Below are 25,793 nucleotides of genomic sequence, written 5' to 3' on the forward strand. Positions count from 1 at the left end.
AAATATATAATGTTTGTTAAGGAATATATTTTGTGAAGTTATGACGTGTCAGGCACAGTGTTAGGTATTTATAATCTTGAGACATAGTCGGTATTACCCTCAATTTCACAAACAAACTGAACCTCTGAGAAATTAAGAACTTAAAACAACTGGCAAATGGGTGGCACCAGTACACCTACTTCCAGAATATATTTTGAGTCAAGGCTCTGTTTGCAAGAACAAAAAAAATCACAGGCTTCTAAGTATTTCTTGCACCTTGTAGCAATAGGTCTCCATTTACATAAATTCTGAAGATGAACAATTTTTGTCTCATCTAAAATATTTAAGTTGCAGTCTACCCATCCTGACTCTAGAATAAAAGACTGAGAATACAGGAAATAAATAAGTTTAATTCAAATGTTACTGAGAAAAGGTTATCTATATTATGGTATTACAGTACTGATAACTAACATTCATGTCAGGCACCATTGCAGGTACCTTACATGTATGAAGTCGATTTTTCATTCCACTGTACAAAACTAGCAACTGAGGAAAACCTGCTAAGAGTGAATAGTCTCTATCACTGTACAATCACAGTCCTTTACCTTCGTCAGAGACCTGCATACTATCTGGATGAAGGGCCATAAAGCCTTAGGAAAGATAAGCTGTAAGAGAACGGAGCCAGGGGTGGATCAAGTAACAGGAACATTCTTCCTTATCAGGATAAAATGTTTATCACTTTTCGAGCAAAGTCATCTCAAATGGAAAGAGACAGGAAAGAACATGGTTAAATGACGGAAAATGAAGTAAGAAAGGAGAAGCTGACCATAATCTCATAGCTGCAACATTATGAAGGTAAGGTCTGAGCTACGATAGGGATGAGGTAAAAGATATTTATATATAGATCAAAGAATTTAAAATTCTAGTGAACTTGAATAACCAGCCATATAAAAGGCATCTTGTTGTGGCTCATATCACAAAAGGCCATCAACATATTAAGAAACAGTGAAATAAAGAGAGCAGTAGATTTATTCTTGGTAGACAGCCCGTGCTGCTTCTTGTTCACCCAAAAAAAAAAAAAAAGTGGGTGGGAAGGGGCATTAAACCTCAAGACTTTACTTCGCAATGTGGTTCCAAATGCCTCTCCACAGCATACATGACACGCTCTTTCACACTTGAAGGGAAAAATCCAGTTCACCACATTTGGGTGTTGTTATTTTTAGCATAAACTTTTGTTCTTCTGTAAGAAGCATCGCTCTGGATTCAAACCACGTGAATGTCAATGAATGTTTTTTCCATTATATAATCATTTAAAAAATCACCTATGAATTGAAACGACATGATGCACTGATAGTTTAGGATCATTTTCACTAGTCCCATGTTCTTGTAGTTGATTTCAAATGTTTGGTACAGGTGATTATAAGACAATGTATTCCATGAAAACAACATTCATGCTGGAATCATAAAATCACATTTGTGATATAGTCTTTTTAGAAGTCTGTTTTTAACTTTTGTCCTCAGGAGTTACTTTCTTCTTGCTGTTCTGACCAGTGACCTTTTTCCTGTGACAATGAAAGGAAAGTTGAATTAGAAATTTTAGATATATGTACTTTCCAAAACTCTACCAGTTTAATAAACATTTACTGAAACCTCCTGTATAATCAAGTATACGAGGCACTAGGAACACAAAGATGTGTCTTTGCCCTTTAGAAAACCACATCCAGGTAAGTGAGACAGAAACACCACAGTAAACTACACTACAACATGGTATAAAAGACAGATTCTGATCCTGAATTAATAAGAAGAGTTCACATTGATTAAATGCCAGATACTGTTTATAAGTCGTTTATATGTATCAACTCAGACAGTCTTCCTAACTTACGAAGAAGATTCTATTATTATCCTCAGTTTACAGATGTGGAAAATGAGGTAGAGTGGTTAAGTAACTTGCTGATCATCACACACTGGTAATAAATATTAGACATGACACTGGTAAAAATTTTAGACATGACAGTCTGATTTTAGAGTTTGGTGAATGGTGAATGCCATCAACTAACTGTTAACACAGGAAAAGGAAAAAAAGTTTTGAGAAAGTAATCAATATTCACATACTACAGTATAGTAATGCAAAGTTCTTAGATGTATATCAGTTCATTTAATCCTCCACCAACTCTGAGTGGCAGAGTTAGTATTATTTATATAACTATTTCCATTATATATAGGGGGAAAGAGGCTTAGAGAGGTGAAGTGACTTGTCCAAAGTCACACAGGAAAAGGTGTTATTAGAGCCAGTTATTCTGGCTCCAAATCCAATCTCCCCTACGCCCTACTATACCAGTTTGAGTTTGCAGCGCCTGAAGTGACACCCACTAGGCAACAGGCTTCAGGTTTATAGCTCAGTTGGGAAGCTGGGCTTGAAGATATGGACTTAAGATTTATCAGCATAGAGCTGAGGCCACAGGTGTGGGTAGGATCATTAAAGCAACATCTACTGTGGAAAGGTAAGCTAGATTCTGATCAGATCTTGTCTGTATGCTATGTTAAGAAGTATGGCCTTTAAATGTGAAGAAAATAGAGAGAGAACCAAAGCGTCTTAAGCAGGGGGCTAGTGACAAGGTTTATACCAGGTGTCCTCAAAGTCTTAGCACAGCTTTAAGTTTTAATAACCTCAGATCATTAAAAGCTGCAAACTTACAAAAATCAGCAATTGAAGTGTCATTACTTAAAATATTGACTTTATTTTTACAGTTCAACACAGCCATGATCTTATGCTCTAGTCAATTTTCGACCTTCGTAAAAACTTTTATCAGCTGTGGCTCAGTGCCCAAAAGGACTGCATTTCCAATCCTAGCTCTGAGATCACCCAAAGAATGAGGTTCTGATGTGTGCGCAACAATTCTGCAGCAGCCCACCACACGAAAAAGTCTAATGAGACAGATAAGGTGACCAAGCAGGGCAACCTTCTCTACCAATCCACTGGTCTGTCACCCAGGAACTGTTGCCACAAAGAATAAAAATAAAAATGTATTAAGAACGCACAAAACTGAATAAGTACCAGTTAAATTAAAATAATCTTTCAAATGATGTAGTTTTATAAGGTTGTAACATTTATTTTTCCCAAGTTATTAAAGCTTAAAACCACCAAACCCTTTGGGACACTCTGTACAGTCTATGTACTGGGGCTGAACATTATTTCCCACAACCAATACAAAATGTCAGGCAGACTCTTTCACTCAGAAGGAAAGTGCAGGTTTTCTCGCCTGGGTTCACCTTGTTCCTTCTACATGCCTAAATTTTACCCATCCTTGAACATAATTCTACTTCCTTGAAACTTTCTGTAACTACACCAATCCATAATGATTTTTTCCCTTCTCTAAACTTGTTTTATTTTAAAATTATTATCTAACTTTTTTCATGTATATTAATCTCCTTTCCCTAACTTCAGGAAAGGGGTCGTCTCATTTTACATCCATTCATACACCTTACTACGTATTATATATGTAGTAAGACTGAAGGTGAACAGCAGAACTTGGTAAATGCCTACATTTTATATATGTTATATATTAATTGGTACTGATAGAATTTGAAGAGTGTCATTTTTCCTTAAATAGTGGAAAGAATAGTACTGTGCAGAATATTTTAGCCCACCCCTATGAAATCATGTAGTTTCCTGGCAGTAATAGGCAAAACAGGTAGTCCTTTTTTGTGTATGTCCTTTTTTGTGTGTATGCTAAAAAAAACAACAACAAAAACCTATACTTTAAAATCCTCAAAAACTCAGCTAAATGACTACAAATTTACTCAAGTCATACTGTTCAGAGGTGTTACAGTGTGCTTCAGCATAAGCCCAAGATCCTACTGAAATCCTGCCCAGAATATGGAGCTTGAAGGAAGACTCCATCAATGTGAGTCAGCAGTCCTAACTACTGGCCTCAGTAGTGTGCCCAGATACAGGCTGTGTGGAGATGGTGGACAGTGCAATTCTAATTCATAGTGAATTGAAATCATATTTTCAAAGATGGAGAAATACAGATCATTAATATACAGATAAAGAAAAATTCCAAGATTGAATTATCCAAGTTTCCAAATCACAGGCAACCTAAGATATATTACTTTTATTACATTCTATAATGGACTGTAGACCTATCAAATTCTACTTCTAAAAATCTATCCTAAGGAAAAATAATGCTTACGTTATAAGAATATGCCAGAATCAAACAGTAACTTTTACCATATACTTACCGTTTATCCTTAGCTTTTTCTAAGAAATATTTTGGAGTTGTACTAATGCTCTCTCTTTCCAAAGGCTTCTTAATCATCTTTTTCTTTTGTTTACTGAAAGTTACAAAGAAAGAACTGAATTAAGTGCAACTTAATTTAAAAGAGCTAAAACTAGTTTTGGTTCTTTGGTTCACAAAATTCGTTTCCTTCATCCACTTACAGGTTTACAGGGACACCACTGTATCCACTTTAATATACTAGGCTACCTAACAGCATCTAGAGAGGTAACCCAAAGGGATGATAAATTCAACCAATTTTTTAAAAGGCACTGATTATGATTAAAATATGTCGTGTGTCACTCTGATATCTTGTGTTAACAAACACCAGAGTTTGATTTTGGCCAATTAACTGCTTTTTATCAGTTTTATGAATTAGAACAAAATCTCAGCGTATTTCACTCATGTTGAATAATACTTTAAAAATCTGAATACTTAAAATTTCAAGGATGAAAAACTGGCAGGGAAAGAACAGACAGTATTCACAAATATTTAAAAGGAAAATTTTTAATCTTAAAATGTTCTAAAAATAGTAGTATTATTAGAACTATAATGTATAAGAGTGTGAAATCAAGAATATATATGTAAAGAGAGAGAGAGAGAAGCTCCAGGTAAATTCAAGATTGTACCTTAGTAGTTTTTGGAAACCTTTTATGTATTCTGGGACAGGACATCCGGCCTGCTGGATAACATTGGCAACACTGAAAAAGGTACCCATAAACGTAAATTTGTATCTTGTCAAACTGATGTTTATGTACATAAACCCTCTGCACAATACAAGAGGAACTAAAACTACACAAACAAAAAAGTAATCCAGTAAAGTGTTCTGATAAATTATTACCAATTATTACCAGATGCAGTCATATTGGATTACTGAGAGAACAGTCTGCTGGACTGAAATCAATGTCTTGATGAACATTTTAGATAGCAGCTGTTTCTACTCAATATTTAACAAGCCCTAAAAAGCTACTAAGCCCAGTATTGGATGAGACACTGACTGAAGTCAGAGTCATACTTAAATTTATTAAATGATAAAGCTTGACATGGTCTCAAGCTTCTCATGTATACAGTAAGCCCCCTACACATGAACCTTCAAGTTTTGAACTTTCAAAGATGTAAACATGCGTTCGCATGCCCAATCAGGTAAATTAGTTCACATGTCTGGCGTACATTGTCATAGGCATACATCCTCTACAAGTGGCTGTGCTTTTGTGTACTTTACTGTACAGTACTGTATAGAGTACAGTAGCACAGTATCTTTGTTTCAAGCCCAGGGTGTCCGGAAGCAAGCATAAAAGCAGCGGTGACGGAGCTGGTACTGCTAAGAGGCACCAGCAGTTGTACTGCACTACTGTACTTTTCAAGGTACTGTACTGTAAGATTAAAAATGTTTTATTTGGGGGTTTGTTTATTATGTATTATTTGTGTGAAAACTATTATAAACCTATTACAGTACATACTATATAGCCGGTTGTGTTAGCTGGGTACCTAGGCTAACTTTGTTGGACTTATGAACAAAATGGACTTAACGAACACACTCTCGGAACGCAACTTGTTTGTATGTAGGGGACTTACTGTAGTAACTTATTCAATCCTTACAACCCTTTGTAGTAAATACTATCATTATCCCCATTTCCCAGATGGAAAACTGAGGTACACAGTTGCACTGATATGGGGGTCATCAGATGCACATGCTTGGAGTTGCTGAGAACTCAGGTGAATCTAGGCTGTTGGAATGTACTCCCCTACACACGTGAAAGTCTGATCACAGCAAAATCAAGGCTGACAGAGCCAAGGCTCAGAAGGCACGAAGCAAAATCTTCGCCAAAAGTGATAAACAGAATAAAGTACAAACTGCCTACATCCACAACTCAACTTCATTTGTTAGAAATATGAACTGTTGCCCATTATCATCAGCCTAAAGTTTCTGTAGGCAGCCCAAATGCAGGAAACTCGGCTTCTATACTAAAATCTATGACGATGGGCTAAATTAAGATAAGATTCTAAAAGTGTATCTATCATAGGTTACCCAGGCTTCAAGGGGCTACAACTGAATATTAGAGTGTGTTACTATAACAGTTTTTCCTCTGTGACAGGTGATCCTGGGACTAAACATAAAACTCCAGCTGCCCCTAAGAGTAATGGGAAGAATACACCCATGCTAACAGATCATTTTGACGGGGCTATAAGAGACTCAGGGGTTAACTTTAAGCTATTAATTAATCCAAAAGCTTAATATTACATTTTGAGTAATATCAAGTGAAGGCTATTGGGAGAATTCTGTGAGTCTGAAACTTTTTTTTTTTTTAATTAATTTTTGCCTGCATTGGGTCTTTGTTACTGTGCGCAGGCTCTTTTTAGTTGCAACGAGTGCGGGCTACTCTTCGTTGTGCACAGGCCTCTCATTAAGGTGGCTTCTCTTGTGGAGTACAAGCTCTAGGTGCACAGGCTTCAGTAGTTCTGGCATATGGGCTCAGTAGTTGTGGCTCGCAGGCTCTAGAACGCAGGCTCAGTAGTTGTGGCCCACGGGCTTAGTTGCTCCGTGGCATCTTCCTGGACCAGGGCTCGACCCCGTGTCCCCGGCATCGGTAGGCGGATTCTTAACCACTGTGCCACCAAGAAAGCCCGTGGGTCTGAAACTTAATGAATATTCCATTGTGAATATTTCCAAAATCTAACAATGGAAGGGCAAAAACGAGGCCCTTTGATCATTTTTCTTTTTTTCATGGCTAAGGTTTGTTTGACTAATACCATAACAGAATTTGGGACACAGCCATTTTGTAATTATCCGTTAACTGTGTATGAGAATAATGAATCAATTTTGCCAACTTAATGCTAAATTTTTTCTCCTAATTTACCTTCTTAATAATGGTTTATCATCTTCAGTGAAAAATGTAACAGCTTTTCCTTTATGCCCGGCTCTTCCAGTTCGACCTAAGAGAAACCAGACCATTAAAAAAAAACCTACTTTTGGGTGGAATGGGACCTTCAAGAATCACATATACAAGTCACTGGATTTTCACAGCACTAAAAACTTGAGCATGCTGAAGGGACTGGTAGTGGTGCTAAGAGAGGTGAGTAGAGGGGTGGGGCACACGACTCACCTATCCTGTGGATATATTCCACTGAGCTGGTTGGAAAGTCATAGTTGATGACCAAGTTCACACCTTTAAAATCGATCCCTCTGGCTAGCAAGGCTGTACAAATAAGAACCCAGATTTTTCCTGCTCTGAAGCTATGGACTGTGTTATCTCTCTGGTTAACAGAACATATATTAAATGTTTTAGTACCACTCTAGGAATGGAAAACAAGTACTTCATAAATTTAATGCCAATTAAAAAAAAATTAGTTGTTCTTTATTGCTTTGAAAGTATGCATTTGACTTTACCTGTTGCTGAGTTCTGTCTGCATGAATAACATCCACATTAATACCTTCATATATGAGCTCATGAAAAAGTTCTTTAGCCCTTTCAATGGACTGAACAAAAACAAGAACAGGTGGATTGAAACCCTAAAAGAAAGCATACATAATCCATAATCAAGAATATAACTGCAGTATTTCATATGATTTTAGTTCATTTTAATTTAGAAATTGACAAATTTCTTAGACCAGAGGTCCAAGTCTGCCTCTGTCTTCCTCACCATCCATTCTCTACAATGTGGTTCTTTCTCTTGTTGTGGAGTACAGGCTCTCCATCTAATTCCAATAATCTTGTCTAATTAATTCCCCTTCATCTTTCTACAGCAATGTATGCCCACACTTTGAAATAATCATCTGATTGCTTCTGTGCTTCAGAACATTTTTGTTTCTTCTTAAAATGTAATAGCTGTCATTTAAAAAAAAATAAATTTATTTATTTCAGGCTGCGTTGGGTCTTCGTTGTTGCGTGTGGGTTTTCTCTAGTTGCGGTGAGCGGGGGCTACTCTTCATTGTGGTGTGTGGTCTTCTCATTGTGGTGGCTTCTCCTGTCGCAGAGCACGGGCTACAGGTGCATGGGCTTCAGCAGTTGTGGCTCGCGGGCTCTAGAGCGCAGGCTCAGTAGTTGTGGTGCACGGGCTTAGTTGCTCCACGGCATGTGGGATCTTCCTGGACCAGGGCTCGAACCCGTGTCCCCTGCACTAGCAGGCGGATTCTCAACCACTGTACCACCAGGGAAGCCCCAATAACTGTCATTTTAATCTGTTATTTATCCTAACCGTGGGTATTCCCCAAAGCTTAGTCCTTGGTTCTCAGTTCTCTCAATATAATATTTATCTTATCAAGTTCCATAAAATCTCAGTTATCAACCAGCAGCCCTAAGCAAATGATTTTTATTTTTTACATTAATATCATCAAACCCCACCTCTCTCAAACCAGCTTTCTATATTTTTGACTGTCAGCATTAGGGCTTAACCTTATTATTTTGGTCCACGCACCCTTTCAGAATCTAATGAAAGAAAGCTATGAAGCTTCTAACAGGCAACCACACATTCACACAAAATGTTACATATAATTTCAGAAGGTTCAAAGAACTCCTGAAGTTTATACATGGCTAAAAATCTCTGGTGTATAATTCAATTTGAGTATCTGTGAAAACCTTAAATTTCCTACTGCCAAATGATATCCGTAAGAACATTAGTAAAACATGCACATAATAGCATTTATTATGTGCCAAGCACTATTGTAAATACTATATTTCTATTAACTCATTAATAAAACAAAAAACCCCACTCTGGTGTCCTATTCATTAATGCCCCAGTTCTCTAAGAAGCCAGGAGAGTGATGGGGGAGGTGCAGGGGCAGATAGAAACAGGCATACTTTGTTTAATTGCACTTTGCAGCAGATACTGTGTTTTTTACGAATTGAAGGTTTGTGGCGACTCAATGTTCAAGCAAGTCTATCAGCACCATATTTTTCCAACAGCATTTGCTCACTTCACGTCTCTGTATCACATTTTGGTAATTCTCGCAGTATTTCAAACTTCTTCATTATTATTATATTTGCTGTTGTGATCTATGATCAGTGAGTGATCTTTAATGTTACTGCTATGACTCAGTGAAGGCTCAGGTGATGGTTAGCATTTTCAGCAATAAAGTATTTTTAAGTTAAGGTATGTACATTGTTTTTTAGACATAATGCTATTGCACACTTAACAGACTACAATATAGTGTAAACATAACTTTTCTATACACTGGGAAACCAGAAAATTCCTGTAACTCACTTTATTGTGACATTGGCTTTACTGTGGTGGTCTGAACAGAACCCGCAGTGTGCTGGTGTGGAAAAAGGAGGCATTCAGGGCAGCAGGTAGGTCTTTCCCTGGCCTACCCCGAGCTGGGAACAGAAATCTTAATATATTCTGAGAGGAGAGCGTCTCCCCTTCGAGACAAGAGTTGCTCCAATGTGCTTCTTACCGATTTACCACTGGATTACTAAATATGACGCAGGAATAGCACTCAACCTCCCTTTTTTTTTTTTTTTAAGTTTCTAAAACCTTTTATTTCATCTTAAATATGGAAACAGCCAGGGCACGGAGGGGGGCCCACCCAGGAATCCTGCGGCAGGACCCCCTCAATAGCACACAGCTCAGGGACCCAGGCCACAGCACTGATCACCCTACCTGGGGACAGGGAGGAGAGCTGGGGGCCCTGCAGCCAGTTCTGGATGGGAGTTAGGGTGTGGGCAGGGAGAAGCTGGGACAGAGAGACCCCCAAAACTGCCAGCAGGAGGCGGGAGACCCAGCAGAGCCCCAATCAAGGGTCTGCCAGGAAGTTAAGCGCTCATAATAAATCCGTCTTCCAAGGCTAGTAACACAAGTAATTGCTAGTAATATTACACCTAGCAATACAAGGCTTGGTGAACATTAACAAAACTCAAGAATGTAGTCCAAATATACCTTTTTAACAAGTTCTCTCATGGCCAGAAGTTTTCCAGTCTCAGACCCAACGAAGAGAAGCTCTTGTTCTACGGTCTCTACTGCAGAATTCCTAAGAAGAAAACATCCCTTGTAGTTTGCAAGAGCCAATTTTTGTTTCCCCCCTTGAATTCTAAATAAATGAAAAAATTTACACACAACTCCAACAGAATGACCTTTTCCACCGTCAATATAAGTACTGAATTATTTATATTTTAACTTAAAGACAAAGTTATTTTTAAATGTTTTATTCGTTCTTTTAAAAAATTTTTTAATCCAAGTATAGTTGATTTACAATGTTATATTAGTTTCAGGTGTACGGCAAAGTGATTCAGTTATGTGTGTATATATGTGTGTGTGTGTGTATATATATATTATTTTTCCGATTCTTTTCCATTATAGTTTATTACAAGATACTGAATATAGTTCCATGTGCTATACAGTAGGACCTTGTTGTTTATCTATTTTATATACAGTAGTTTGTATCTGCTAATCCCAAACTCCTAATTTATCCCCACCTCTGCCTTTCCCCTTTGGTAATTGTAACTTTGTTTTCTATGTCTGTAAGCGTGTTTCTGCATTGTAAATAAGTTCATTTGTATCATTTTTTAGATTCCACATATAAGTGATACCATATGATATTTGTCTTTCTCTGTCTGACTTACTTCACTTAGTATGATAATCTCTGGGCCCATCCATGTTGCTGTATGGCATTATTTCATTCTTTTTTATGACTGAATAATATTCCTGTGTGTGTGTGTGTTTAAGTGTGTGTGTGTGTGTGTACACCACATCTTCTTTACCCGTCAACTCTCAATGGACATTTAGGTTGCTTCCATGTCTTGGCTATTGTAAATAGTGCTGCTGTGAACACCGGGGTGCATGTATCTTTTCGAATTATAGTTTTCTCAGGATGTATGCCCAGGAGTTGAGATTGCTGGATCATATGGTAACTCTATTTTTAGTTTTTTAAGGAACCTCCATACTATTTTCCATAGTGGCTGCACCAATTTACATTCCCCCCAACAATGTAAGAGGGTTCCCTTTCTCCACACCCTCTCCAGCATTTATTCTTTTTTCTTTTTTTAATTTTTATTGGAGTATAGTTGATTTACAATGTTGTGTTAGTTTCTCTAGCATTTATTCTTTGTAGGCTTTTTGATGATGGCCATTCTGACTGGTGTGAGGTGATACCTCATTGTACTTTTGATTTGCATTTCTCTAATAATTAGTGACGTTGAGCATCTTTTCATGTGCCTACTGGCCATCTGGATGTCTTTGGAGAAATGTCTATTTAGGTCTTTGAATGTTTTGTTATGATTATAAAAATGTTATCTCAAGAAAATTTAAAAAAATAAAGACATAAACAATAAAATTAATTACCCACAATTCTACCATTTTAGAATAAACTTTGACATTTTGCTGTGTTCTAGTCATAAATTTTCATGTGTCTAGTTACTTACAGAATCCTTCTAAAAGTAAAATTATTGGGTAAAATGAGAACATTTTAAAGGGGGTTGTTACATATGCCTAAATTTTTTTCTTAATGATTAGCAAAGGTTTATTTATTGACAAACAGTTGGGGTGAGGTATCTTTAGGCTTTACTAACACTCTATACCATGTATAAATACTTTTTCCATTCTGTTATCTGCCTTTATAATTATGTTTATGGTTAATCTGTTCTATTTTTCTTTTTATACACAGGAGTTTTATGTTGAAAGTAGACAGGATATTCTTTACTGTTTCATTTGGCTTCTGTTTTACTTAACATGGTACTACAGGCACCTTTTCATATAGCTACAATCTTCACTCTGACCATTTCATGCGTTGCATTATAGTATATCAAGTGGCAATATCATAATTTCATAAGACTTTTCTCTATCATTTAGCATAAATGCTCCCCCAAATATTTTTAAAAAGCAATTATAAATCAAGTGGCTCAGTAACATCAGCTTCCTTCTCTGTGGCCCTACTTTGTTAAGCCATCAACGAGATTAAATCCTTTGGGTGGCCACAGAGCTCATGTCATACTTTGTGGATTGGAAGAACCAACTAAACACATGAGGATAGGAATATTAATATGGCAATATGATAATCTCCCTTTGGATTATTCTAAAATAGAAAATGCTTAATCAATCTTGACTTTAAAGAATATATTTCTTTCAGTCAAACTCTTTTTATCAATCTTAGGCCACACAAGCTATCTCTTTTAGTCTAAAATAATGACTTGTGTTTTTTTAAAAAATGAGTGGGATAGTGTGGAAGAACAATTACCTTGCTCCAATGGAAACAGTAATGACATTATCCAAGTTGAGTCTGCACCACTGCTCAACATCATAGGCAAAAGTTGCACTGAACATAGCTCTTTTGACCTTGTGGGATGTGCAGGCCAAGAAAATGGAAGCCAGCTGGTCTCTGAACCCAGTTTTGCCATCTTCAAACAGTTTATCTGATTCATCTACTACCAGCCATTCAACACTAAGAAATAACAAAAAAAACTTGTGGGTATTGAACTGAAAGATCCAAGATGCTTCACTACCTGTGGGAACACATGAAGAAGTCCAACCACAATGATGCTTCTCAGATCTACAAATCATACCAGAAGAAGGTATAAGAAAAATAAGCAAGAAAAAGGTAAAAACAAGATAAATATAAATTAATGTACCTATTCCATTAGCTCCAAAGATAATGAGGTTCCATTGGCAATGACAGAAGCTCAGATAAACCTTATGAACGCCATCACCATTGCTGAAAGATGTGAAAATTTCTAGGGGAATTCTGTACTAACTGCTTATCGGAATCTGTTAACTTTCTTCCAGACCAGGATAGTTACTTTTCTATGAGTTTAATGAAAACCATTTTTCTCAGCATCAACATAGCAAGCTCCAAAGAGCAATAATACAAGTAATTGAGGACAAAATATAATCAATTTAATGAAAAACACACATAAAAGACATTATTAAAGTAATGTACCTTGTTAAGTCTATTCCCGGAGGATCTTGCTTTAATAAATAGATTAGTCGATTTGGAGTAGTCACAAGAATATCTGTAAGGAAAAATAAATGGTACAAATTGCAAAAACAACATTCATCCCTCTTGAATTAGGGGATTAAGTCTCCTGAATTTCCGTTAATAACCTCAGGTGGGGAGAAGCGGTTATATGCACTACACCAACAACACAATAAGCTAATATACATATTTTTTTAATCCATCATAGCACAAACTACTATATCCTTACTCTCCTTTTATCTGATCTGCTTTCCCAGCTTCTAAGAGGCAAGAATACTATAATCCACCAATTTGCTTAACAAACATTTGTTTGTTTTTCAGGAAAATACTTTCCTTAAATGCAACTTTACTCAGAAGCTCAAGATAAAAGACAAGTAAAACAGATTCTCTGGCTGATCTAAGAGTAGGGATGTAAATCAATCTTATCTGCAGAATATTTCCATGGCAGATTAACAATCAATAGAATAAGCAGGGATTCTCAACCTCAGCACTACTTGGCATTTTGGTTCAGACAACTCCTTGTTGTAGGAGGCTGACCTGTGTGTTGTAGGATGTTTAACAGCATCCCTGGCTTCTGTCCCTATACTAGTAGCACCTCTCCCCAGTTGTGATGACTTAAAATGTCTCCAGATATTGCCAAGTATCCCTGGGATAGAGGGTGAGGTGGGGGTGAAGGGCAGAATCACCTCTGGTTGAGAACCACTGGTATATATTTATATATCTACTGGGTGGGGGTAAGGAGGAGATCTCTTTCAGCTTTTCTAAAAATCAAACTAACTACACTTTAAGAACTTCTAGGTAGCAATTAGGATACTTGTAATTTCTAAATCCCTTACATCTCAAGCACGAACCCCCTTACCAAACTTCTTAGATGATTTAGGTCCAAATTTCTTGGCTGCAACTGCTGCTTTGTGGATCATGTGTATCCTGAATCCTGTTCCCTCAGATATTTTTACTAACTCTCGGTGAATCTAAAACAGAAAATGATAAAAACATTAGCTGCTAAAATACTTGGATAAGATGTATAGTCTCTTTCATTATTAACAAAGTAAATCTAGTATCAACTCATGAATACCTGAAATTAAGCCCATAATAATCTGTAGATTAACCTGGAATCTCAGCATTTTGGAACGTCAATACTAAGTAAGATTCAGTAGTTTCTTCCGGTCTAGTAAACTAGTTCCAAGAGATAAAACCAAAACTCTTCCATTCTGTTACATATTGTTTGTAGAATACAGTACTGTTACAAAACTATTTCATACTTGGCATGTATTTTATATTAAGCACATTGGGAGGGTAGAGTGGATCATTGTATAGTTTTACTTTCTCAAAAACTGAGATGAGGTTTCATTTTTCTAGGTGAGGAAAAAAAGTTTTAGAGGGGAACTATATATGATAGTAGCCTTCCAACTTCAAGGATCTTAGAGCATATACCAAAGTATAAATGTTAAGAACAACATATTTTATAAAACTGAAAAGACTTAAAAGACTGGCCCACATGCAGTAAGACACAGAGAAGTGTGCTTTGAACAGAATATGTGACAATGAGAAAGACACGGGCCTTACTCTTTTGGACCTTTCTATTACCCTCAAGTAAGAAAGATGACTGACAAACACAAACCCAACCTCTTCAGAAAGTACCAGTCATACCTGGCTGGCAAGTTCTCGTGTTGGTGATATAATCAGGGCTCTGAAGCCTTTGTTTGTGGGTTGTTTCAGGTGCATTAAAATAGGAATGCTAAAAGCCAAAGTCTTTCCAGATCCAGTAGGAGCAGAAGCCAGAAGTTCTCGACCCTAAAAACAGAGTATATTAAGTACAAGGAAGAGTACATACATTTTTCAGAGCCCAGTCAAATAATGCTACCAGCCATAAAAATAACAAAATTATACATAATAAATCCAAACACTCACATTCCCATCACTCTTCTAACTTCTCCCATATTTGCTTTTCTACCCACCCCTGCTACAACCGCCCCAATAGAGTTTCTGAGCATTATTACTAAAGTTCATTTGAACTGGGTAAAGAAAGTAGATAACTAAAACCCAAAGATGATTCACAACCTCATTTCCATTATTTCAGTTTTTCTTTCCCCTAAACCTCTTTATCAAAGCAAAATTACAAAACCAACTTTTTGACCTGATATCTGCATTGCTCCATCCTTAAGGAAAGTTTTAATAAACAACAGAATGGCTAAAAGTAAGAAATAAAAAGTGGTGAGTGCCTCCCTGGTGGCACAGTGGTTGAGAGTCCGCCTGCGGATGCAGGGGACATGGGTTCGTGCCCCGGTCCGGGAAGATCCTACATGCCGTGGAGCGGCTGGGCCTGTGAGCCATGGCCGCTGAGCCTGCGCGTCCGGAGCCTGTGCTCCGCAACGGGAGAGGCCACAACAGTGAGAGGCCCGCGTACCGCAAAAAAAAAAAAAAAAAAAAAGTGGTGAAAACCTGAGTGACAGAGTCATTTATAGATGACAATCTTCAAAAAGTCACTGTGATTTTTTTTTTTTTTGTCACTGTGATTTTTAAAGCTTTAAGTTAAGGTCACTACAGAAACAACCTTAAATGAAAACTAAAAGCAAATTTACTATAATGTCAGTCAACAACATCATTCAAATATATTCTTATTTCAGTTCCCAAAGAAAATGAAAAGGATTAGTATGGATGAGGAGAGGGAACTCATATCCTTTTGCTACTAGAACTGAAGGCCATCTTGGTTATGTTGGGGAAAAAAGTCAGCTCTCACCACTACAAAAAGAAACCTCAGAAAAACTTAATTTCCAAAAGTCTAAGTTAACTCATACCTCTATCAACAACACATAAACAAATTATGGTATATTCATACAACAGAATACTACTCAGTAACAAACTACTGATATATGCAACATGGAGGAATCTCAAAAACTGTATTAGAGTGAAAGAAACCAAAAAGAGTAAATAATGAATGATTCCACTTACATGATTCTATAAGAGGAAAAACTAAAACATGGCAATAGAAACCAGAAAAGTGCTTACCTCTGGGCAGGGGTCAGGTGAGGACTGAATGGAAGGGGTATGAGAGAACTGTCTGGAGTGACAGAAATGTTACACATCTTCACTGAGTTGATGGTTACATAGGGTACGCACTGTTGAAACTCACTGAACTGTGCACTTAAAATCTATGCATTTTTTTGGTACTTAAATAGACTTCAATAATAAAAAGTACTGGGATAAAAACAAAGTCAGGTTATGTACAAGAATTCTGTATTTCTGAAATAGTTCTTGAATATTACAAACTAAATCATGGATGAAAAAACAGAACATAGTCCCTATCCTCAGAAGATTAACACTCTTAGTTAAATGGAAGAGATGAATATAATTAATGCAAACACATAGTAAAGTGTAAGACAAATGTTGCAAGAAAAAGAAAACACACGGAGAACTGGGTGGTAGGGGAAACAGTGTTGGTAAAGGAAAAAGATCACATCTAGCAGTAGTGATCAAGACAAATCTTACGGAGGCACAGGTATTAGAGACGGACCTTGAAATCAAGGGTAGGATTTCAACAAGGGGAGATAAGGCAGAAAGGAACATTTCAAAGACAGAGGAAAGAGAATGAACACACACACACACATACACATGCACGCATACTCACAGGCCTTCATACTCACATGCAGCATAACTGGAATGGCTTGCATTTGGATTGGCGTAGGTATCTGGAAGCCTGCATCTAGAATGTTCTGAAGCAGTCGAGAATTGATTTTAAATTCCTGGTCAAGTTGCTGAAATGTAGCAATTGGGTCAGGAAGATCAGTTCCTTGGACATGAATTTTATGTTTATTCCGGAAGAAGTTTATCTGAAAAGTGAAATAAAGGAGTCGCCATTAATGTGGTCAAATACAGTGTCAGATGTTGTAAAGCAACAGTAACGGTTTCTGGGATAAGCTTTAGTAACATATGAAACTTTCTGGTTAAATTCCAATCCCTACAAGATACAGATATTAGGTATAATTCGTGCCCTTTCATAGAAGGAAGACCTTCATAACAATGAAACCTATCTATCCACACTTTCCTCATGTTAATGTCAATGCCATGAATAATGTGTTATTCATATTAATGTGCTACTGTCACAGTCACAATCTTATATAAACTTCTAGAAGGCAGGCACCGAATCAATCTATTGTCTTTATATGGCACTTAGCAGACAAGTGCCAATGCTTTTTAATGATTACCCTAAACTCTACTTATTAAGACTGAGTGCCAAAAGCAGAATCAAGTGATGTTGATTATTTTTTGTTTTCCCATTCTCTGATCCAGACAGCCAAATTCTAGATTCGGGATTACTAACTGAGCTGAACAATACTCTCCATCTGCAATACAGCAGGAGAGCAGCAAACGCGACAACGGCATATTTGTTGTTTCTTCTGAATTCTACTCCTCCTAGTCCCAAGTCATAAAATAGGTTTCTTAAGAATTCTAACTCTCAAATCCCTGTAGGAGGAAATCCTTCTAAACCAGTGTGAGCTTAACATAAAGGAGAAAGGGGGCCAATTTCATGTTTATCAAAAGGGAATAAGAAATTTAAAAAATTTAATTCTAAACACATCATCAATTTTGACCTAAGTTTCAAAATTTCAAGACACTTTCAAGAATTTTAACCTTTAAAAATTTCAGCCACAGCACAAACACTACTTTGCTTTAAGTTTCCATTAAAGTAAAATCTAATCTAATGTAAGTAATCTTCTAAACAAAACCATACTCGCTTTTACCAACAGAATAACTCAAGGATAGTGAAAAAGTCATTAGGCCAGAAAACCAATTGGATGAAGCCATTTTTCTAACCTTTTCTTTTCTGAGCTGCTCCAACTTTCCTGAAGTTAGTTTATTTTCTCTTTTAACTTTTTTATCTTCAATCTTTGCTTCCACAGATGATATCCACTGTATAGTAGAAACTTCTTGAGAAGTAATTTCTAAAATATATTTTTAAAAAATTAAAAGATTTTAAGTGCAACATTCTTAGGTGGCACAAACAGGCCATACCTTACCTTCACACTAAACAAAAGAAAAAGTACTAGTGGTTGCAACTAGATGAAAGAAAGTAATAGGAGGTATAAAAATTGGGAAAGGAGGGCTTCCCTGGTGGCACAGTGGTTGAGAGTCTGCCTGCCGGTGCAGGGGACACAGGTTCGTGTCCCGGTCCGGGAAGATCCCACATGCCGCGGAGCAACTAAGCCCATGCACCACAACTACTGAGCCTGTGCTCTACAGCCCGTGAGCCACAGCTACTGAGCCTGAGTGCCACAACTACTGAAGCCCGCGCGCCTAGAGCCTGTGCTCTGCAACAAGAGGAGCCACCCAACGAGAAGCCCACGAACTGCAACGAAGAGTAGCCCCTGCTTGCCGCAACTAGAGAAAAGTCCACGTGCAGCAACAAAGACCCAAGGCGGCCAAAAAAAAAAATTAATTAAAAAAAAAAACTGGGAAAGGAGAAGCAAGTTGTGTGTTGGTAAAATCAGAGCTCTGAAGCTCACTCTTTCCTTTTTCTTCTTTTTAGTTATTTCAGCTTTGTAATATGTACCTAAATGTACACTTGAAAACAATGAGGGATTAATTCAAAAGCTATTTAAACAATAAGAGATGTCAATGAGGCAGCCAGCTTTTCTATATCCACAACCAGCTAGAAAATAAATACGATGCAAGAAAAGATTTCACTTATAATAGCAATAAACACAACACAATACTTAAGGACTACTCAATATTATAAAGAGAGCAATTCTCACTAAATCTGTAAATAACACTACCTCAATGAAAAGTAATGAAAGGATTGTTTTGGTAACTGGAGTAGCTGACTTTAAAGTTTATATGGGAAAATAAATATGTACGAATACCTAAAAAATTCTAAGAAGAGTAATGAGCAAAGACTACTTCTGGAATTTCTTTTAAATTTTTTCAACTTCACCGATGTACAACCAACACAATAAACTGCATATATTTAAAGTATACAACTTGAGGCATTTTGACATTATGTATGCACCTGTTAAACCATCACCACATTTAAGACTATTTCCATCACTTCCCAAAATTTCCTTGTGGCCCCTTACAATGCATCAGTCCATCCCTAGGTAACAACCTGTATTCTTTCTTTCTTTCTTTCTTTCTTTTTTTTTTTTGGCTGTGCCGCACAGCATGCGCAATCTTAGTTCCCTGACCAGGGATTGCACCTGTGCTCCCTGCAGTGGAAGAGCAGAGTCTTAACCACTGGACCACCAGGGAAGTCCCCTGTTTTCTGTCACTGTTGATTAATTAGCTTTTTTTTTTCCTGGAATTTTATATAAATGGAATCATGTAGTACTCAATAAATTTAGTCTGGTTTCTTTCACTCAGGATAGTTATTTTGAGATTCATCCATGTTGGAGCATGTATTAATAATTTTAACTTTTTATTTACAAGTAGTATTCCATTGTATGGATATACAATTTGTCTATCCTCCGCTTGCTGAAGGACATTTGGGTCATTTCCAGTTTTTGGCTGTTACATATAAAGCCACTATGAACACCTGTGTACAAGTCTTTGTGAGGACACACGTTTTCCTTTCTCTTGGGTAAATTCTAGGAGTGGAATAGGTGGGTCACATGGTAACTGCATGTTTATTTTTTTAAAAATCCTTTTCAATTTCTACCAGAAAAGCCTACTAGAGTTTTAACTGGGTTTGCACTGACTCTATAGATCACTTTAGGGAGAAAATATCCAGTTGCCCAATCAATAAAAAGAGTATGCCATACCGCTCTACTGGAATTTATAAAGTAAGGCCACATTAATTAACACAAGCTGGTACTGGTGTACGAATACAGAATTAGAAATCAATGAAATAGAATAGAGTCGAAAGACCCAAATATATATGGGAAATAAGTTACAATAAAAGTTGTATTTAAATCCAACAGGGAGAAGATGTAATATCAATATATTAGGACAATTAGCTAGCCATCTGGAAAAAAATTAATTAGTTCCTCATTCATTCCCTATACCAAATAAAATCCCAGAGGGTCAAAGATTTCAATATAACAAAATGAAACTACAAATAAGAAAACATGGGAGAATTTTTGAAAAATAAGCTTAATGCTTAGAATGCAAAAACAAACCCAAAAAACCATAAAGGAAAAGATAAATTTAACACATAAAATGGCAATAAATAAATAAAGACGATAAGTGAAAAGGGACAAACTAGAAAACATATCTGTATACACAGTATGCTAGAATAGAGCTAACTTCCTTAATATATATAAGGCCTAACAAATTAAGAAGAGACAGATGAACAATATTAACAGTAAAAAGGTGCAACAGTACATGAGGAGGCAAATTAATATAAAAAGGAAACTCTCGTACATGGCTGGTGGGCATCACCAATTGGAATGACTTCTTTTTTTGGAAAGACTTTTTGAAAAAATAAAATTTTGCTCCCTTTTATGAGACAGTTGGCATTAATAGACCTGAATCATTATTCATCCACAAGATCTTGAATTTTCCAATTAAAACTATATATATGTCTATCCACACTTGTTGCTAAATGGTTATAGGACATATCTGTGTGTTTCTGGCTGCCCAGGAAAACAGGGCAACCTAAGCTTGTGTCAGGTCTTTTTTCAATTCATCTCGATGGAAGGCTTTATTAAACTTCCTTGTAGCCAGGAAAGTAACATGACTTGTTAACTATGAAATTCCACTTCTAAGAATTTATCAGACAGATATACCCACACATACACACAAAGTAAAACATTTATTGCAAAACTGTAACAATAAAAGTGAGGAAACAAACTAAAAGTCCATCACATAGGAACTTGTTAAATCACTTATGGAATGGACAATGGAATACTATGCTATGTTAAAATGAACAAGACAATGCACTTCCTACTCATTCCAGACAATCTCCAAGATATATTGTTTTTTATAAAAGGAGTAGGGGTAGGGAAGGTTCAGAACAGAACAGCATACAGAGTACACTATCATTCACGTTTTTTAAGTGAGGTATAAATACATGTGAATAGAATATCTCTAAGAAAATACCTAAGAAATTGATTAACAGTGGTTGCCTCTGGAGAAATAGGGGACTAGAGACAAAACAGTGGAAAGAAAATTTACTTTTCACCATTGTATAACTTTTAAAAACCATGTGTAAGTATTTAGTTTATTAAAAAGGTAAAATGGGGCTTCCCTGGTGGCGCAGTGGTTGAGAGTCCGCCTGCCGATGCAGGGGACGCGGGTTCGTGCCCCAGTCTGGTCCGGGAAGATCCCACGTGCCACGGAGCGGCTGGGCCCGTATGCCATGGCTGCTGAGCCATGGCCGCTGAGCCTGCACGTCCGGAGCCTGTGCTCCGCAAAGGGAGAGGCCACAACAGTGAGAGGCCCGCGTACCGCAAAAAAAAAAAAAAAAAAAAAGGGTAAAATGGCTAGGAAACTTAATAGATGTAACAGACAAAGAAGAAAGGTAAATACTCCTATTTTTGAGTACAGAAAAAAACCTTGTGAAAAACAGGCAAGGTGTAAAAACAAACAAGTCACAAAACTTGAAATGTAAATATCCAACAAAGCCTATGAAAAGATGTTCAACCTCACCAGTTATCAAGAAAATACAGGGGCTTCCCTGGTGGCACAGTGGTTAAGAATCCGCCTGCCAATGCAGGGGACACAGGTTTGAGCCCTGGTCTGGGAAGATCCCACATGCTGTGGAGCAACTAAGCCCATGCACCACAACTACTGAGCCTGCGAGCCACAACTACTGAAGCTGGCGAGCCTAGAGCCCGTGCTCTGCAACAAGAGAAGTTACCCAATGAGTAGCTTACACACCGCAACGAAGAGTAGCCCCTGCTCGCCGCAACTAGAGAAAGCCTGCGTTCAGCAACAAAGATTCAGTGCAGCCAAAAATAAATAAATTAAAAAAAAAATACAAATTAAAAAACAGTTTCACTCATGAGATTGGCTAAAATGTTAAGACCAACGGTATCCAGCATTGACATGGCTGTGGGGAGTCATTTTGCATCTGTTCAAAGAAAGAAGTGTGCATATCCTTTCACCTAGTGAATTCACATTTAGGATGCTAATTACAGAAATACAGCACCTCTACAAAAAAGATATATGTACAGGTATCTTATTGTAGCAATATTTGTAATCACAAATACCTGGAAACAACCTGAATGCCATCAACTGACAAATAGCTGTATACTGTCTGAGGTGTAATCACAAGCTTGCATAATTTCTGTAATTGAAAAAAAAAGAAAAAAAAACATACATCAAGCACTAACCTGAAGTCATCTTCTTCCTCTTTTTCTTGTTCTGCTCCCTCTTCCTTTCAGTTAGGCTCTCTTCATTTTTCTCTTCATCTTGTAGCTCCTGATGAGTTCTTGATGATTCACTCTCACCTGGGACAGACTTCTTGTTTCCAAAAGAGTCCAGTCCCTGTAGCACCTCCGAAGAATCAAAGTCATATTTCCTTTTTCCTATCTAAAACCCAGAAAATTTCAAATGAAATCTATAGACAGACTGGCACTGTTTTCACCCTAGCAGTGTTGGCAGTAAGGGTGTGGGTACAGTGACTCCCCATCTTTTTTATCTTTCACCAAATATTTGTTTGAGCTGACAAGTGTGTGTTTGGGCAAATGGAATCCAAGATGATACCTTTTCTGACCTTACAAAAGTAATAATAATAGTCATAATAGTAACTAACACTTATAAGCATAACACATGCTGTCAGGCAGATTTCTAAGCATGTTTAGTAGATATATTAAATTCCTTCTTCCTTCAACAACCCTAACGAGGTAAATAGCAATATTACAGATGAGAAAATCGAGGCATTAAGAGGTTAAGTAACTTGACCAAGGTCTCAAAACTAGTAACTGGCAGACCCAGGATTTTACCTGAATAATCTGGTTCCAGAGTTCAAATTCTTAACTACGCTATGCCGTCAGACAGAGAAAGAAGAAACACACGTGCTGCGCACACACACGAATGTCCCTAGTCCCACTACCAAGAAATCTTGATATTCAAGATTTTCCACAATTGGGCCCTAACTACTCCCGATTTATCACTCACTAATTCCCTATGTAAGATCTCCCATTTCTAAATCGCTCTTCTCATTGGTTACTTAACACGCCATGGAGTTGCGGGAATAAAAAAAAAACATGCCCACTAAAGGCATACGCATGCCAAGACAAACCTGGAGAGACTACAGTGAAATCATCTGTTCTCTCCGTTTGGGGTTTTTCAAATTCTTTTCCAACAGTTTCGGAAAAAAGATAACTTCTGAAAGTAAGATTCTAACTGTGCTTTGAATAAACTCAGAAAGGAGGCCGGGAGGAAACGTTTCCTTGCTAGACCCAACAAAGTCTACAGAATGATGGGAAAAAGAGTTCATTCAGGAGGCTGCAGTACGCTGAACGCTAAGGGAGGGAAAATGCCCCACAGCCAGGCCACGGGGGTCTCCGAGTGCCGGCTCCCCCAGCAGCCAGTTCCTTCTCCGGCACCTGCCCCTTCTCAGTTACTCAGGCTTCTGACGCCTTGCACACAGTACCTTGAATCGGGCAGCGTCCGCCGAGAAGCGTCTCACGTCGAATTTGGCCCCCGCGCCGAGCCGGCGAAACAGATCGTGAGCATCCATCTTTTCCCAGAAAGCTCCGCGGTCCCACAGCGCCTGCGCAGAGGACTCCCCTCCCGGAAGGTCTGGGCGGAAGTGGCTCCGCGGGGCGGAGCCTGGCGGCAGTGAGAGTTTGGGAGTTTGAATCGTCTTACAGTGTGTCGTTTTTTATTTGTTCTTTAAAAAAGTATTTATAAGCCGGGCACTGTTCTACACTCTTAGGGGTAGTTTGGTAAACAACACCCCAGGAATCTCACCTCGGGAAACATATTTTAGTGGGGATGGAAGATGTTAACAAATAAATAAGCAGAATAATTCCTGAAAAAGTGCTATGAAACAAAACAGTGTAATTGGTAGAGAAAGGGAGAGAAGCCACTTTTAGGTAGGTTAGTTAGGTTCATTCTGATGATGTGATATTTGATCTAAGAGGAGGCAGCCTTTCCCAGATATGGGAAACAGCATTCCAGACACAGGAAACATTGTATGAAGAAGGAAAAAGTTTTGGAACATTGAGAAAATAGAAAGAAGGCCAGGGTGACTGGAGCCAAGTTGCAGTGAGGGAGTGGTACAGATAGGGTTGAAGGGACAAATGAAAATCAGATCTCATAGACTTTTTTTTTTTTTTTTTTTTGGCGGTACTTGGGCCTCTCACTGTTGTGGCCTCTCCTGTTGCGGAGCACAGGCTCCAGACGCGCAGGCTCAGCGGCCATGGCTCACGGGCCCAGCCGCTCCAAGGCATGTGGGATCCTCCCAGACCGGGGCACGAACCCGTGTCCCCTGCATAGGCAGGCAGACTCTCAACCACTGCGCCACCAGGGAAGCCCTCATAGACTTTTATAACAGGGTCATGGTAAGGAATTTGGATTTTAATCTAAGCATGTTAGGAAGCTATTCAAATTTTTTTACTGAGAGTGCAACATGACTTAGTTTATTACATTTTGTATTTATTTTCTTCATTGTATTTGTACTGTACAAAATTATTTACTTATGAGTTGCCTCCCCCTTCTAGAATGAAGTCTAGGAGCACAGAGATCTAATTTGCTTCACTGCTGTACCCCCAGTTCCTGTGTGCTCTCAATAAATATTTGATGAATGAATGAGTGAATGCTTTGCAAAAGATTACTCTGGCTATTTGGAGGATGGACCATAGAAAGGGTAAGAGTGGAAACAGTTCAGTCAAAGTAGAAATGATGATGGTGGCTGGGATCAGGGTGGTATCTGTGCTGATGGAGTTAAATGGATAGATTTGGGGTATATTTTGGAGGTAGGTCTAAGTTCACCTGATGAATTTCATGTGGAGGTGAAGGAAAGGGAGGAAATACTCCTAGGTTTTTTGTTTGAAATCCGGGGTAGGTGGCATGCCATTTACTGAGCTAGGAAAAACTGAAAGGAGAACAGCTTTTTTGTGTGTGAGGTTGAGGCATGGGGGGTGGAATCAGTTTTTATGTTTTGGGCATGTTAAGTTGCCTCGTTGACCTTAAGTGGAGATGTCCAGGTGAGTAGTTGATTCCATGAATCTGAAGCTGAGGGGAAAAGGTCAGGGCTAGAAAAATAAGTTTAGGAGTCATCAACATATAAATGGTACAATGGAATCATACCAAACAAGCATTTAACTTATTAAAATTGAGTTATACATATTCAGCCAGAGAGTGTGAGAAATACTTTAAATTGTGTGATTCCTTTACACTCAAGTAAAGTAAGTGTGGAGTGAGGATGAGATGAGAGATGTGAGTCTGCTGTACCCTCAGATGGAGTCAGTCCCCAATTCTCTCATTTTGGGAGCAGCTTGCTGTTCCAATTGTGTCTGCTCTTTAAAAATAAGTATTTTTCATGAAATGTGGCTCCTAAATGAAAGCCCCAAGTACTTTTTCATCTATTGCTCAATAAAAACAATTTATCTCAACATGGCAAGGGAAAAATAATCAACTGAGTTTTTTAGGAAATGGAGTGTTGGTCTTCAGTTTGGCACATAAATATGGCCACAATCATGTGTAAAATCAACATGTATGAAACCACAACTTCTGTAATTTATAGG

The 25,793-nt window shown here is 37.8% G+C and overlaps 1 protein-coding gene across 1 annotated transcript; it reads right to left on the bottom strand.

Moving 5' to 3' along the window:
• Positions 1–369: 369 nt before the first annotated feature.
• Positions 370–23,805, bottom strand: DDX52 (DExD-box helicase 52). Its single transcript, XM_022552612.2, has 15 exons — positions 23,696–23,805; positions 22,431–22,629; positions 17,977–18,104; positions 16,806–16,991; positions 14,812–14,955; positions 14,021–14,132; positions 13,126–13,198; positions 12,427–12,630; positions 10,134–10,224; positions 7,645–7,767; positions 7,361–7,511; positions 7,115–7,190; positions 4,886–4,957; positions 4,222–4,314; positions 370–1,541 (listed from the first exon to the last, which is right to left on the bottom strand). The coding sequence occupies exons 1-15, from the start codon at positions 23,780–23,782 to the stop codon at positions 1,484–1,486; spliced, it is 1,797 nt and encodes a 598-aa protein (XP_022408320.1). The 5' UTR covers positions 23,783–23,805; the 3' UTR covers positions 370–1,483.
• Positions 23,806–25,793: the final 1,988 nt, after the last annotated feature.

Source organism: Delphinapterus leucas, chromosome 19 (genome assembly GCF_059928025.1).
Source record: "Delphinapterus leucas isolate spDelLeu-1000000601 "Yukka" chromosome 19, BTC_Dleu_Yukka2, whole genome shotgun sequence".
Taxonomy (NCBI): Eukaryota; Metazoa; Chordata; class Mammalia; order Artiodactyla; family Monodontidae; genus Delphinapterus; species Delphinapterus leucas.